Genomic DNA, 17,371 nt, shown 5'->3' with positions numbered 1-17,371 from the left:
TCAAAGTGTGACAAACTAAGTGCATTCATCTCATATGACCAATGAAAACGTGACCAAATCAAACTAAACAAGACTGGATCAGTTAAATGTTAGAGAGGAAACTCCTTTAGGGTTAAAAGCACACTGACTGATTGATTTTCTTTAAAACAAAAGTAAAACGTTAAAGTGAAGCATAGACAAACGTAACCTGCACTGAACAAGACGTGTTCACAAAAATATCAAGTTAGTTCGTAAGTTGTCTTTTGTGGAAACTGTTTTGTTGTACATTTAGTTAATTTAGTCTTTGAATCTTGTAAACAAAAACTAAGTGAAAGTGAAAACAAGACTTTCTGAAACATTTACAGGATGATTTGGGTCAAAGAAAAGTACAATAAAACAGTTAAAAATACTATTATCAGTAACAATAAAAGTCACAATGAAGCAGACTACAGTGATAAGTGCAGTGTGGATGAAGGATGTTGGATCATTGACCCGTCTGTCTACACATGTTTTTATCTCTGTATTTTCTGCAGCGGGCGGTTAAAACCAAAGTGCCCATGTTTGCAGCTATACTGTGTTTGTTTGTGGGCCAACAGACGCAGTGCTTTAATGTGTGAGTGTGCTCATGTGCACATGTAGCAGTCTTAGCAACATAACTGTGCAATAAAATGTGTGTTTTGTGTGTCTGAGGCAGATTGTGCATGTGCCCTTGTGCATTGTGCCTTATATATCTGTCAGTTAGTGTGTGTGTTGTGTGTTTGTGTGTGTTCTTTGCTCTTTGAACTGCAGGTCAGGAATGCAGTTGCTCTCAGCATGAAGTCGACTGTGGCGGAGTCTGTACATTCTCAACACAGTCAGGAGTCCAGAGCCACCAGAGTGAAGCAAACAAACCGTTAGTACACTCACCTGAACACTGCACACACACACACACACACAATATTCACACTGACATGCAGAGTGACATGACAACACACCTCCGATGTAATCCAAACGCTCCCTTTAAATAGCTCCCTCAGTTTATTTGAAATTAAAAACACATATTTTGTATGTGCTTGCTTCAGTGCTTCAAGAGTATATGACGCTTATATCAAATGAAAATAATCTGGATGTCACTCGAATATTTCCCCAAATATCGGCTTGATGTATTTGCTATCAACTGTTATTGGTCAATCAGTGTTTTGGCATTGTCGGTATCAAGAAGGGACTATGTGGTATTTATTATAATATTTTACATATGAGTGGTTAGATTGCTAAACAGGTGTGTTAACAAAATGTAAACAGTCTCTCATGTCATCTTGCTAAATTAGATGGAGTGGATGCTAACACTGATAGCATAGACATCGTATTACGTGAGCTTGTGTGTGGGTGACTTAGCCTATGTTAACACATTTTTATTATATGTTTTATGATATTATTTTGAAAATGTTTAGTGGTAAAGTCTGTGGGCATTTTGTGTTTCACTTGGCTGCAAGACAAATTTCCCCTTTGGGACAATAAAGCTAAAGTTGAGGCTGAAGTCATGAAAAGGCTTCTGAAGACATTGAAACACACACACGCACACACACACACACACACACACATCTGCCTTACTTACATGGTATGTACATACAGGTTTAACCAGCTGAAGCTCTGCAGGCTGTAGGAGCTGCTTCTTTAATCTCCTCATTTTAACAGAAGAGACTTGTGTCATTGTATCAGATACACATTGATAATTAAACTACACATTATATAATATACTGCTGCAATAGGTCACTTCTTCCTGTATTTGTTTTTAGCGAATGTGTTAATAGATAACAAACACAACCAATATAACTTTCACTGTCATTGACATTTTATTTTAAGTTTTACATTGGTTGGAAACAATTAAGGTGATTCTCTGCAAATGGTGGTGTGATTATTGGTCTGGAAGTGTGTTAACTGCATTAGTTAAAGTGCAGAGGAATTTGAAAACGACAGTTAAACTTTAACTCTAAAGAGTAACTGTGGGTGAACCAGCAAGAGCACATGACTCCCTGCTCCTTCCTCATTAGCCCCTGCTGCCCTTTGGCCCAGAGGCCAGAGGCAAAGAAAAAATCATCTTCTCTCCCCTTCTTTCTCTCTCTCTCTCTCTCTCTCTCTCTCTCTCTCTCTCTCTCTCTCTCTCTCTCTTTACACAACACTCTCTCCATCCTCAGGCCTTTGACCTCAAGCCAATGACGGAGCAATTTAAAATACACAGAGCAGTGGAACCTGCCAAAGAAAAACATCTGCTGCGGTGACTCCAGAGCAACACAGCGTCCAATCAATATTTGCCCTCCTCCCCGCCCAGGACCTGCTGGAGAAACTGGTGGGAAACTTCCCATTTGATGTGTGTTGTCATTCAAATCAGCTATCTTGTGTTCGCTGTGAACAAGGTATCAACCCATTGTTTGTAAAGGAGTCAATAGAACTATGTACTGTAATGGCAGTGGAGCTTTTTTCTCCATGTGTTTGCTGTTAAGATAAGAATGAGTTTAAACTGAGTTGCTCTGGCTCAACCACTTGAATTCTTTCGTTAACAATCTTCTTGTTTTATTGTTGAATAGCTTCACAGTTACGTAAAGCATTTTCCGCACTCCATTACATTCTGTTGGCCTACCTGTGTGCTCCAGATGAAGATATACCTCACTTTAGGAAAAATGGAATTTCAGTTATTCATTTGCAGAGAGTTAGATGAGACGATTAAACCCGCTTTAATGTTTGTGTACTACAGTATGGAGTTAGAGCCAGAAGGCAATTAGCTTAGCTTAGCATTAATACTAGAAGCAGGGGGAAAACACAAAATCATCTCACAGAAATACATGACATGACCACAACCTCTTAATGGCACATTGCATTGTGGTGGCAAGTAATGACCATGGAAACAATTTAATATTTAAGCTACACAAACACTAAGTTAGGTTAAGGAAAAACATCATGGTTGGGCTTAAAATAAATACATAAACAAAAGTAAAATATGTAAACACGTGACATAAGTACGGAAAATACGCAACTTCAAAATAACTCACTTTAGGACACAATCAGCGGTCTCAAAACCCGGCCTCCTGGTAGAAAGTCTTGTGTTTATGTTTATACTACGTCACCAGCTCTGGACGTTGCATATTGACATTGATACCTTTAATTTGTGTGTCCACCCAGCCCAGTATTGTGGCAAGTGGTGACACGAATCGTCTATTTTTACGCGTCACTCAGCACAAAAACAATAAGATAAGATAGACTTTATTGTCCCGAAGGAAATTTGTCTTGTACACATACAGTATCTGCTGTTAAAAAATACAAAAATAACGTAGTGTATACATACACAGGCTGTCGCCAGTCCACATGCATGCACACACTGTACCTACAGTACATGCACAGACTACCACCAGCCAACACATAAATTGCATACTGCCCATCGTACACCTGTAGTCATCGTAATAGTGCACATAATATGTACAGTAGGAGTAGAGCAGCCTCATCAACATAGAATGATCATAGAAAGTACATTGTGTACAGTTAAGATACAAATCAACGTTACAGGGGTTAGGCTCTGGCTAGCTTGCCATTTAGGGCTTTGATGGACAGGGGGACAAAGGAGTTCTTAAAGCGGTTGAGCCTGCACTGGAGGACTCTGAAGCGTCTGCCTGAGGGAAGAAGCTGGTATTTAGGGCGGGGTCAGAAATAATCTTCTGGGCCTGTCTGATGATAGTTTCAGCAAAGACAGCCTGGAGTGTGGGATGCTGTCTGACTCCCATGATTTTCATGGCTCTTTGTGTTAGCTGGGTAATCTGGGTTTGTAGCTGTACCCTGAGGTTACGAAACCAGGCTGAGATGCCAAACCGCAGGATGCTCTCAACTACGGTGTGATAGAAGAGAAGCAACACTTTCTGGTTGACACCAAAGACCCTCAGCCTACGAAGGAAGTGTAGCCGCTGTTGGAGCCTAGTGCAGACATTTTCTACCTGAACTGACACTTCAATGCCAAAGGATAGTCAATTAGGATCCTTTTTCATGGTTGATACACAAATTCACGTGCATACACAGGACTCTACAACAGTCAGAGCTCGAGACGTAGTATGGAATATCGAGAAAGACCACTTATGTTGGGAGGAAGGGAATGAACACAGGACTTTCAACCACAAGACTGGTGTTTGACGCTGCTTGTCCCAAAGTGTGTGAAGTGGCGTATGCTTGTAATGGTTTTCCTAAACCTAACTAAGTGGTTTATTTTGCCTAAATCTAACATTCATTTTGTGTCATCCCTAAAAAGAAGTTGTGCCGAGCGACACAAAAGAAATGGACATTTTGTGTCACTCAGCATGGAACCAATAGATTGCATGACGTTGTTACACACACTAACATTAGCGTTCATTTGGAGTCGTGTTTCAAGTCGTGTAAATGCTCAACCATGTTCACTATTCTCTGTGTCAGTCTGCTGTTTGGTGCTGGGCAGGAAGTGAACAAGGTTATTTTAGAGCTTTTTCGCTGCTTTAGCTGGAAATGAGTGATGATAGGGAACTACACCTCTAACCAAAACAATGATCTTAAAGATAATTCTCTGCAGCAACACCTTTCACATTAGCTCTACTCATTTGACCCATTGTTAAAAAAAGAATTGTGCAGCTATAAATTGTAGTTGTTGTAACTGATTACAATCATATAAAGTTTTAAATATTCAAATGCAGATTCTTTTTTATGGCTGGCTTTGGGGTCACTTATGTATTCACATTTTCATTGATTTGTATGAAACGCCATTATGGTCGTAATTGCTTTTATTCTTTGTCTTCTTGCCATAATGAAATGTCGTGAACAAAGCATCAAAGTAATTACACCCTTGACCAACATAGCTTTCAGTATATTCAATACGACGTATAGTTGACTTGATTTTAAAATATAACTGATGGTTTCAACTCAGACAACAGAAGTTTGTAATGATGGTGTTGAAGAGGCTGATGTGTACCAACTAGCTTTACTCAAACAACTATTTCAATGAGGAGAGACAATTTGATCGTGTTCTCAATCACCAGGTTCAATCTCTTGTATATCTGAGTCCAATCTGTTTCTCCTTGTTTGTGCCCTATAGGTCAAATACGGTGCTTGGGATGGCAGGAAATTTACCTAATCAGCTCAATGAAGATGACTCAAATGCTTTAACGGGATTACGACGAGGCCACTCCCTCGGCCAATGTTTTCCCTGAAAACACCTTATTGCTCTAATCTACTGCCCACAAGCTGGCGAGCTAATTGACCTCTTCTACCATCATCTGCTCTGGTATTGGTCTGGACACTGAACTGTGCTCAACTCGACTGTGCCTGACCTGTAATGACTTACTATGTAAATTAGGCCTACATCACAAAAACATGACAAGCTCTGTTCAGATGAGAATTCATGGATTTCCTATCTCGAGTAAGCGTCAAGTCTATTTTCACAATGCGATCAATGGAAAGGAAAAAGAAAACCAGTGGGAGCATGTAAGACGGAAAAACATATTTCTTTCTGAAACTCTCTCCCCAGTTTGATTCTAAAAAGTACAAAAAGGGTTCGCACAGTTGCACACTTCCCTCGCAGTGAGGGAAGGTTTTCAGTGAGGCAGATCTGCGGATGCCTCTGACTGCAGGTAAGCACTTGGTGCACATGTTGGTAATAAGTTGATAATAGTTAAAGGACTATTTTACACTAGAAGGCAACCGAAAGAAGCTGAAGGGGATACATTTTGACTGACTAACTGAACGCTTTTGTTCTTTAACTTTGGTTACCCACGTCTCATTTGCTTGTTTGTCCTTCTACACAGTTTGAGTCTACAAGCATCTGGATCTTGAGGGATGAAACAACATTCCTCCACAAGGTATTTGTTCATTTGGTGTTTTGTTGATGGTGGTTGAGAACATGTTGGTCCAAAACCTCTGACAGGTGATCAACTGGGTTGAGATCTGGTGACTGTTATTCACATCAGATGTTACATCTGTAAGCAAGCAACTCCATGTGTTATGTTTCTCCAGTGATTTATTGAGAATTTGTATTATTCCATTTGTTGGAATGAAGCAATCTGTTTTATTTGTCATACCATTATCTAAAAATGTCATATGGGATCACATGAACCACAATAACACCACATAAAGTTGGCATTGATGTTCCAAAGGAAAAAAAAAACATTGCCGCAAATCACATACTAAACGGGGTTCCTGAACCGAAGAACATAAAGTAAAACATGTTTTACACAGAAACACCACAGACTAGAAACACAATAAACAACAACAACACACAAACGTTTTTCTTAATGACCAGGTACTGTCCAGAAAGTATCTGGACTAATAAAGTGTTATCAGCGCAACAGGTCCTCTTCCTGGGATTCATAGGAAAAGAATACTGTGACAATAATGAAAATGATTATGTAAAGAAATCTCAAAAAGTAATCTCCTTCAGGAATTTCGTGAGAAATGATTAGTTTAAAAGATAATTTGTTCATTGCCACTTGTATTGTATTGAAATAGTACTTATTTCAAATTAAAATAATCTTTACATTGTTTTACCGTTTTCCAAAAGAAATTACATCGTATTCCACTTTACTAAATAAAGGACCAAATGAAACAAAGCCTTCCTGCAGTAAGTGTGCCAGGTGCTCCAGGATGAATTCCAGGCGCCAAACAACTCTTTTAACCTCTAGACAAGCATGCAATCCTTTGAGCTTGAGCATGTAAGTCCCCATTATTAGTCTCAGCTTCACCGGCAACAAGATTTCACTCTTTATCTGCTGGTTTTGGTGGTTGGTCTGAGCTATTTAATGTCATTATCTGAGTGGGTGAGAGCACAACACGGATGTGATCGGCCATTTGATTGAGGTCAAATCTCTTTCGTGCTTCTCCGTGCCAATTGCACCCCCATCCTCCTGACGTCTCCACGGGCTGACTGGTGTCAGAAAAATCAGGAGAGCGGTGTCAGGTCAGCGTAGCACAGACCAGAGAGATATAGAGACGAGGAGGAGATGAGAGGGGATATGGAGTGGTTGTGACAGGTGAGCTAATGGCTTTGAGAAAGAGAGGGTAAGGGGATGAAGCCGCAGGCTGTGATCTCTTTATACAGCTTACAGAGGGACAACTTATTAAAATGAGGAACGGATGCAAAGAGTAAATGAGTTGACCTAAAACCCCTAGGTCACTGCCCCTCCCTTCTTGTGGTGGTGTGTGTGTGTGTGTGTGTGTGTGTGTGTGTGTGTGTGTGTGTGTGTGTGTGTGTGTGTGTGTGTGTTTGAGATTGCGTCCACCCCCCACGCTGATTGACAGCCTCTGTCGTTGTCTAATAATGGTTTGAGTATTTTTCCCAGGCACTGAAAAACTCCCCTATCTACAGGCTTGAATGGTGGCTGTTACATGTGGGGGTTTTAAAATGTGTCCAGAGATGTAGACGTTAGAGCTTTAAAGTTACCAGATGAGAGTGTCACAGGCTCTATACCGTCCGAAAATAAATTACTATTTAAATACCTAATCAGTCCGTTCTCATGCGCTTTGTTTGCCTTTCTTATCTCACTTGTTCTTTGGTGCACTTTTACAAAACTGTATTTCAATGCATATGTTATCACACACATAAAACTACAATCATTTTATCAAGCAAGATTACAGGAGACCTTTCATGCTTTCATGGTGGGTCAAGGTCAAAACAAGGTTTTAGTCATTCAACATAGAAATGTTAAGGTATGTTTGAATAACATTTATTTAAAACCTCCAGCAGTTCAATGAGTTCCAGTGGGAGAATGTCACATACACTCAAATACTGTATTGAAGTACAATGTTTTATAAAGTTTACCTTCAGTATTTCCTTTTGATTCATATACTCCACTACATGTCTGAGAGAAATACACTAGTAGTCCACTGGCAGCCATGTATATATTTAAATTTAACTGTATTTTTTCTTTTTAAATCAAGAGAATGAGAAGTAATCATACATGACAACAGTCCTGAGGCTGTAATACTGAGATAGATGCTCAAGTACAATTGCTAGTACTTTAAAATTTTGAGGTACTTATTCATTGCTGGACTATTTTCAAGCTATGCTACTTTGTACTTCTACTCTGCTACATTTCAGAGGCAAATATTGTACTTTTCACTCCATTTATTTGACATCGTTACTGGTTACTTTGCATATTGTATACGATGAACTTATAAAACACAATACAGTGGTATAAATTAACTACTATAACAATATATAAAGTGGTCAAGTTGAGCTCCAGCATGATTTACCAAATTTATATTCTAGTATAGCGTAATGAATCAGTAGCCAGGGCCAGTTTATTGCAGAACGAGTACTTTTACTTTGATAATTGAAGTACATTCTCTGGTAATATCTGTTCTTTTACTTAAGTAAGATTCTGAATGCAGGACTTGTAATGCGGTACTTCGACATTGTTCGACAGTTTGGCATAATGTGGCCTCTTTGATATAAGAGTCACCCAAAGGTTACAACAATCATGTCTTCTAAAAAACCTTTGATGAACTCAGAAGCTTAACATAGATCTTAGAGAGACAGAACACAAAATGGAACGATAATTGTATCATCTGCTCTAATGGCAGCTATTACAACAATAAAGATGGTGACCTGGAGGTATGGGGGGAGCAGCGAGGACCGGCCCTCTGTGGTGACCTCTGCTCGGGAAAGGGCAAGCTCAGTCAAGAGTCAGGGCGTCAGGGGCTCGCCACCTCGTCTGGCACTCTGAACCCTCCATTCACGGTCTAACACAACAGCGCTGCATCGCTGTGACCCTGTGGGCGTGACACTCAACCTTTGCCTTAACCTCCTGACCGCCGGTCACAGCTGCAGCTGACCGGCTCGGGTAGCTCCGGGTAGGGGGGTCGCGGCTGGAGGGGGGAGAGGGGATGGAGATGATTGAGAGATGAGTGAGGAAAGAAGATGGAGGGAGAGGAAATGGAGGTATGAGTGAGGTAAAGAGGGAAGGGTTGGTATAAAAAGATGGCTGGGTTTTTGAAGAGGTGGTTCACCCAAAATTCATTTTGTTTCTCAATTATTGTCAGTTGTGTCTGTTTGTTTATTTGTACAGATTTTGAAATATCGGTCTTTTGCATTGGCAACATATAGGCTACAATGAAATAACCAAAACCAAAAATGTGTTAATGGAGTGAACTACTCATTTAGCTCTCAAAAAAACCAACTAATTTCAGCAATTGCCCTATTCCAAGAGGATCAGTATTACACCAATGTCTCGTCATAGCCTCTTTTTTTTTAAAGCTACTAGCAAACCATTGAAGAGAAGGGGTAATAGTGAAAGGCAGAGAGAACTATGAAAGTGCTAAGAAGACAAATGGGCTGGCCATTGTCCTGGCCCCCATCCCCCTTCTCTGGGCTCTGTGACGACAGCATGGCCGGCCGGGGAGGGGCTTTTTTACAGTCAGTCGGCTTGTATGGGAAAAAGAACATGTGCACTCTCGAGGTCAGTCCCGAGCTCCTCAGATGGCTCAGTCCTTGAATCAGCCTAAAACATTCATGAGTGCATGACAGCTGTTTCTCTGAAATAGGGAATGTGTCTTGTGATGTGTGAGTCCCATTAGACAAGTTAAGCTCTGGATTCCTTTTTCTGTTTATTGGTGACTCACACAAGGAGTGAAAAGGTGGAACTTAAACTGCTTTCCATATTCTACTGCCCTACATACGCTATATTTACCTCTCTCAGCCAATGGATGCCTGAACAAACTGCTGTAGATGTCCTTGATGGGTTGACAGATACATAGATAAAAAGGTACATATATCTTATACAAGCAAACTAAGTAACAATATAACATCCTAATAAGAACAATAAGAGTCTACAGCATGCTAGCAGCTCTGTGAGGCTGTAGGCACAGCTTTGAGCGAAATGCTAACATGCTCACAATGTCAATAACTCCACAAATTATAAAAAAAACACATATAAGCGACTTAAATTAATGATGCATTTGACTACTACAGTACAGCTGATTCTCTGACTGGAGAATCGTAGGATCACAGAACCGTCTCTTCCCTCCTCCACTCCAAGGCGTCCGTTGCAGCTTTCGTTGCTCCACTCTGTAGATGGTGACTCTCCATCACGGCCGCCACTTTCTGCTCCAGCCTCCACACCTGCTCCCGATATTTCCGGCGAATCTGCCGGTACGAACTCAAGGCTTTACTGGAACGGAAGAAACCCACCAAGCGAGATACAAGTTAATACACTCACATAAACAATGACACTACAAAACTACTTGTTTTTTTTAGCTTAAGTTGTACAAGCAGAAAGATGATGATGAACAAGGACAAAAACATGCAGTCTAAATACCTGTCTTGAGATGCTTACCTGTGAGCTTGTGTAAGCCGGGCAATCTGCTCTCCATTGTCCCTCCTGTGCGAGGTGGTGTCTGACAGAGCTGTGTTTAGTGAGTCTTGAACTAAAGCCAGTCTCTTCTTCAGGGCTTGTTCCCTGAGAACAGAAATAAGATCAGATGAAACACAAGGGAGAACATCATGTAAGTCTGTTCATTTGACTTAAGGCACTAAAGATCCTCACACAAACCATTTATAAACCCTATGTGAAATATCATAAATGTCTTCATGACGAGTCATAGCGAATGTGATGTACAGTGCTAGCAGCTGAGCTTTGTTCAGAAGTATTCACTACTCGAGCTCAGAAGAAGAATGGGAAGCTCTCTGAAGCATCTGATGCAGAGAACAAGAAGCCCTTTATGTCCAAAGTCTGCATTTCTGCGGGCAGTGTTCCTAAGCAACAGATAAAACCAGGCAACAGATGTCTGAATGATTCATTTTCTACACTGACGACATTCATCAGCTACCGTTTTGCATTTACCAATGAATACCCAGATTTTCCCAGGAGACATTACACTCAATTATTTAGTAGGTTTCCTTGTCAACACACTCTAATAGGGTAATATTTAAATATATTATAATATGTGCCTTTACCAATGGTATGTTGTAGTAAAGTATTTAATTAGAGCTCTAAATATTAGACTGCAGTGCACAGAGAAATGACCACGTCTCACCTTTGCAGGACGGCCTGCAGCTCTCTCAGAATGGGTCTGGTTCGAGGATCAGTGAGGTCCCCATCACTACCCAGTTTAGCTGCATCTTCACAGAGCCTCTGAAACACAACATTCAATTGCGATTACCTTGAAAGCTCAGAAGCCATTCCCCATTCAATTCTGTACTAATGAACACGGCATACAGTTATCTGAAACAGTGTTCGTGTTGTGAGCAGTTTAACCAAAGAAGGATTTCTGTTTTATTTGAATGGGCTTTAGAGGCCTGAAGCAGTAAACGTATTCAGTATGTTTGAATAAAAACGATTAGAGAAAAGTTTGAAAAAATATACTTTATTAGAGCAGAAATATTTGTTTTTTCTTGTTTTTCCTCCTCAGACTTATCTATCTTTAAAGGGACCCGACCCCTAGGCTGGGAACCACTGCTCTAAAGACTGAGAATGAACCGTGCAGGACAGAGTAACATTTATTATCCTGCAATCAGAAGCCATTGGGATTTTGGTCAAAATAGTGAAATAGCTAACTGCATAAAGTCTGTAAGATCAGTTATTGAGGCTGACCATGTGCATCCAGATAAAACCATTGTTCTTCTAAACCACTAAACATATTGAGGAAGAAAAGAAACCAGTTTTAGAGGGAAATTTTAACCCTTGAGGCACAAAGTCTGCGCAGCCTTTGTTTCTGAGGCCCTGTGTCTGCAGTGATAGACCGAATGCTGTGTTAACTTAAAGTAGCTGTTCAGCTCTTTCTCATTTGACAATGACAGAGGTGTGTGATGAATCTGTGCTGCCGCGACAGGACAGCCCAGCAGAAGACCTTGTGGAACTAAAATATCCCTCTCGGCCTGGAGGGATTCTGCTTTGGTAGATGTGTGATTTCCCATGTGGGACACCCAGATTTGAATCGGGTCTGCCACAGTAGACCAACGTCCTGCTCCCTCTTGCTCATTTCACCTTGACTTTGTATTATTTGATTAATTGAAAAAAAGGTCTCTGTTGCTGCTGTAAGCGTCTGACCTACCTGTTGTTCGGTCTTACAATCCTCCCTCTCCTCTCGCAGGCTTTCTGGTTCGAAGGCTCCAGCTGCTTCCTGGGCCTTCTGGGCCATTAAACCCCACTCCAGACACCTCAACTCTTTCTCCTTGAGGCGGATTAGAGCTCGCAGGTCTGACATCTCCTCCTGAAAAAGTTAAACCATAAACCGCAGTAGATACAAAGTAAGGAGAGCTGTGTATGTAGTAGTGGCAGAAGCACAAGATGTAGATATTTTATCACAATCAGCAGGTTTTACCTCCACTTCTGTGGCTGTTGTCGGAGGTTAAAGCCCCAATATGTAGAATTTGTATATGATTTTTGTATTGTCCTTTGTTGGTATGGCCCTATATAGTTTTTAAAATGTATGGTTATTTGTCTTATCCCAGGTCCCCAGCTGAAATACAGCTGTGGAAGGTGGGATTATATGCACCTTAACAATTTGACTACCAAAACTGCCAGCAGTGTCTTGTACTGTGTGTACACTCCAAACACTGTGTTTTGGATTTGTAAGTGTAGTGTTATGTAATACAATATAGACAAAACAACTATGACATTAGGACAAAGGCCACTTTTATGTCATGATCTCTTTGCATGGATGGTTTTGACTGCTTTTTAACAGTTTTAGATCTTGATTTCTAAATCATATAATAGGACACACCGCTCCTACCCTGACAGAGATGAGTTCACAGAAGAGGGAGGCCTTCTCTTTCTTGGAATCAGGAGGTTTGGCGTTATCTTTAGTCACATGTCCCCCTCTTGATCCAGCCGGGTGACCAGTTTCAGGGCTCATTTTGCCCTCAACTCCCGGGCTCAGCTTAGGTCGACAAATGGCTGCCCGGTCTCTCTTCAGGCGCTCAATTTGCTGACGGAGAACCGCCTCTCGCTCCACCAGCTGAGGTGTCCTGTGGGGTTATAGGTAGTGAGTGACCTGGCAAAAACGTGGTCCAAGAAATGGCCATTTTTTTCAATTCAAAAGTTCTTTATTATTGTTACACGTCATTGATTCATGATGCTTTTAAAACATTTAGTTCATAGCATGTAGATCTTTGGTGCTGGGACAGAATGATATATGGATACATGCAATATTTGTAAAAGGTTTATATCCTTCTATTTGCAATTTCAGTCCAGCAATAATGAGAGACAGACATTTTCCTTTCTACTCATTCCTGTGCTTGAATGTACAAGGAGCACTTTAAAACGTCACCTCTGCCTTGTGTGACTCTGTGTTTCCGTCTCCTCTGTGACTCCTGCTGTTGAGAAAGAGGTGGACAGCTCTTCAGGTCCCATGAGCTGAGCTGAGGGACTGTCGGGCTGCAGCCTGTCACCAACTGCCTCTGATGAGAGGAGAAACTGTGAGCGTGTGTGTAGGTGTGTGGGGGGGGAGTTGACATGCATACATAGTCGTTTGTAGTATTCAAACATGGTATTCAAACACCTGCTGAGTCTGTCTGCAGAGGAATGCTTTGCTGCTTCTTGGCATCATAGAGTGACAGCAGCTCGCTGTAGGCCTCTTCACACTCCTCACTGTCAATCACAACCACAAAGACAAAATACGACGTCACTACATGAGAAGAACCTACATTGATACTGTTAGATTGCAGACATGTGCACATTCATTATATTGAACATCCTTGAACGGCCTCTGTATTTGTGTGTCAGATGTTTGTACCAGTATCTGAGAGTCATCTGCAGGGCAGAGCAGTTAGCCTCAAGTCTGTTTAGTGCAAGACTGATCTGTTCTGACTCTCCCTTCCTTCGCTCCAGAGCTGCAGTCAGACGTTCATTTCTGGCCCTCAGTCTCTCAATGCACCTGAAATAATGAGGGAGAGGATGACAGAGTTGAGAGCAAAAACGGGAGGGAACACCTTTGTGTCATAAAGAGTTTTAATTACAGAAATAATGAAGCTTCTATGTAGGAAGAAACCGTTTAACCATATCGGTTGACTCAAACTAAATAATCACTGGTTTCTAGCTGCCTACTTACATTATCTAGCTTGATTACAAGATCTTGAAAGGTCATTCATATAACTTTGAGCCTAAATGTAAACAAAAAATTGAAAAGATAGTAATTTGTTCACATTCATATCTGGGAAGGTTGCTTGGACTAACTATCTAACACAAACAACTCATTCATTAAGGCCTATGCTCAGCCAGAAGACCTGTTGGCAAAAATGCTGTATCTATAGCTATTCATTAAATGTAATGTCGCCAGTGTGCTCAGGCTGATTTTTGTTACTGTGAGACATCCGGAGCAGATCCTCCTAAGGACTCACCTGTTCAGTCGTTCTGTCTCAGACTCCAGGCTGATGGGACTGGGACAGGGACTGCATGAGGTAACAGAGCCCACTGGAGAACCATCGCCACCCACAGACAGAGGTGTTACAGCTCTGGCTGTTCTTCTGTAGAGTAAAGGTGAACCCGGGAAGGGAGGAGAGGCCCAGTCAGGACTGAGAGCCCCTGCAGAGGGCCAGTAGGAAGGAGAGTGACCACCTGACCTCCAGGACTTATGAAGACCAACCAGCTGAAAGACAAAAGAAGGGGTGCTACATTTATTTATTTAACTCACGAATTGTGCTTAATTATCAAATTCTTATAGTATTTATTTATTCACAATTGTTATATTTTGCCTTACCCCTGTTACAAATAAAAGCCTCTCATCTACCTTGTTGTTGTCCTCTTCCATCTGGCTGAAGGCGCTTTGTGCTCTCTCCAGCTCCTCCTGGTGACTTTGCAAGGTGCTTCTGAGAGCAGAGTCTCGCTTCTCCGGATCTAGGATGTCCTCCTGATATTGGTCCTTTGGCAGGCCTGATGGGCATGAAATCCCAAACTCTATTTCCATCTCCTCTAATATCTGAAACCAGTGAGTCAAAATTACTAAAGGGGCTGGTGGGATTCTAAAGATAGCCCGCACAATGACATATTGTATTCCTAAATTGATCCATTAACATTCAATAGCAATGATTGACCTCTTTATGTCACTTTTGGAATTAATCAGGGGTTTTTTCAGAGTAGCTCTCATTGTGTAAATCAAGTCGGTTTAGCAAAATTTGCCAGTAAATTTTATCCAACATAATTTTTTTGTCTGCAGCTTTAATAACAGAAATTCAAAAATGTCAAGGAATCATGAGAGATTTATAGAGTTTTGATACCTGAGTGGCCTTAACCCAGCTCTCCTGGGCTGCCTGCAGATGCTCTCTGTGCTTGTCTTGGTCAGAAGCTGTGATGGGGGCGGCCCAGGACCTTTTACAGCTGATGGAGTCCTCCACTGACGATAAAACCTCCTGTAGTTTAGTCCACACTACACCACCGCCCCCTTGTGGATGTAAAGTAGAGGTGCAGTTAATCATGTTAAAATAAGAGAGTGGCAGTTTTACATCTGAACTAGAAATAATACAATAGTTTCTTTTAAACTTTTTAAGCATACTTTGTTTGTGTTGTTTGCTTTCCTCCAACTTGCTATCTTTTACGGACTACAGAGTACATGTTTAAAACAATACATTAGTTTTCCGGCCTGGTTGGAGGAAAGATCTTATAAAGTGCGGGTGGAAAGCATCCAAAAGATGCATTCTACTGATTAAAAACAGAGTAATGTTGTTTCAGTCCCAACCTCGGTCAGTCAGTGGAGGTTTAGATGTGGCAGCAGAGGCAGCGCTCCTCTCTGGGCTGCTTCTGGCCAGCCTATGGGACAGGAGGTCTGGAACCAGAGGTCCGGATGGTCTTTGTGGTCTCAGGTCCCCTGGTTCACTGCAGAATACCAGCAGGATTAACATTTTTGATTGTAAATACCCACTTTGTTTATTTTGAGACAAGCTAAGCAGACCAATATATCATTTATTGATGGGAAATATGTAACAATAAACCACCAAAATATGTATTTGGAGTAAACCCAAATGCGTTCATTCAGATCAATTGTATGGCTCGTATCAGTGCCACAGTTTCATTAATCCACACCTGATTACTCTCTTCACTAATGTTACCTTGGTGCCTTTAATGACCCCATCTTCTTGTTCAGTTCAGCAATGATGCTGAGCAGCGTCCCCACTTCAGCCTCACACTGAGCCAGTTCTGCTGGTGAAGGCTCCAGGTTTGCTGTGGGGTCAGAGCCCTCAGGGTCAAGGGTCATATGGTCGATTGGGGTCATCACATCCCTGTCACACCCTGAACCAGCATCCAGGCTGTCACATCGGACCAGGCAGGAATCCTGCAGACGCATAAAGTTGTATTTGGATTGTAAGAAAAATGATTTGCCGTATGTAAGTAATTATTTTACTGTATATTAAAGCAAATGTCTTTTTTTACCTTCAGTTGTACTCCTATGTTTGCATATACATAATGTGTATGTTCTTGCTGCCTATTAATAATCTTCCACCATTGAATAGCTACTCATAATCAAACTGAGCCGAATACGTAATGATCCGTGTTAACCAGACATTGTTGCTGCACTATTTAGCAGCTTTTGTTTTGAGCAGCGGAAAAGGAGGAAACGAAAACATCCTGAGATCCAACTTCCTGCTGAGCAAATATTTGTGGACCAAATCATCTTTTGTTGTGCACAAAGAATGTTTAATAAAATAAAATTAGAATAAATTGTTTCTATTTTATTCCATTCTCTATTTAAGGAAATAGATATGATGCCATATGAGCAAAAAATAAGAAACATCGTGGATAGGTCGCAAGCTAAACACTCACATTCCTAATTTTAGGATAACACTTACTGTACATAATGTGTATGTATAAAACATGCCACTCAGTCATCAATTTTACTAAACATTGCACTCCCATCTGGTCTGATCGGGTTTCAGGACAAAGTGCTTCATCTTACAGTAGCAGGCAGATAACAGGTTTGAAGTACTCTGCAGTCTTGTATCAGATTTACCCAGTAAACATGTAATACTCCTAGTCATGCAACACCAGCTATGATAAGTGACATATTTCAAAGACAAACACTGAAACACTACATCATAACTTACCTCCATACTTCTTGATCCTGATGTGTGCGGCAGTGATCTACTTCCTGTTATTCCTGTTCACTGCCAATTAAACATTTTATAAAATGAGAGGATGTTTCCCTCAGTCTTGCTGTTCCTGTGTTATCATATTTTCCAATAGTTAGTCAGTCACTGCTGCAGTCTGCTGTCTGCACGCCTGCCCAACAGTGTTCAGTGTGATGAGTGAAGTAAGTGGAAAACACTCAGTCATCCCCACCCATTCCCTGTGACTTTGTCTCCTTTCCTGTTTTGTCCACATTAGCTCCCATGCCTTTTTCTTGTCCACTAGCCTTAACTCTGGATATACACTGTAGACAGAAATACATACTACGATGTTGTGTAATTCGAAAAATGCATGAA

At 41.1% G+C, this 17,371-nt stretch overlaps 1 protein-coding gene across 1 annotated transcript; it reads right to left on the bottom strand.

Annotated features, from left to right (window-relative positions):
* Positions 1 to 7,707: 7,707 nt before the first annotated feature.
* ushbp1 (Usher syndrome 1C binding protein 1) lies at positions 7,708 to 17,230 on the bottom strand. The gene is made up of 14 exons (XM_076088657.1): positions 16,994 to 17,230; positions 16,001 to 16,224; positions 15,631 to 15,767; positions 15,173 to 15,336; positions 14,686 to 14,874; positions 14,297 to 14,544; positions 13,693 to 13,833; positions 13,459 to 13,547; positions 13,228 to 13,357; positions 12,691 to 12,925; positions 12,010 to 12,168; positions 10,993 to 11,090; positions 10,293 to 10,415; positions 7,708 to 10,127 (listed from the first exon to the last, which is right to left on the bottom strand). Exons 1-14 carry the CDS (start codon positions 16,997 to 16,999, stop codon positions 9,962 to 9,964), a joined length of 2,109 nt encoding a protein of 702 aa, XP_075944772.1. The 5' UTR covers positions 17,000 to 17,230; the 3' UTR covers positions 7,708 to 9,961.
* Between the last annotated feature and the right edge of the window lie 141 nt (positions 17,231 to 17,371).

This window comes from Anarhichas minor, unplaced genomic scaffold (assembly GCF_050575085.1).
Source record: "Anarhichas minor isolate MPS153535 unplaced genomic scaffold, ASM5057508v1 ptg000010l, whole genome shotgun sequence".
In the NCBI taxonomy this organism is placed as follows: Eukaryota; Metazoa; Chordata; class Actinopteri; order Perciformes; family Anarhichadidae; genus Anarhichas; species Anarhichas minor.
The sequence above is the reverse complement of the archived record's forward strand: the minus strand, read 5'-3'. Positions and strand labels throughout refer to the sequence as shown.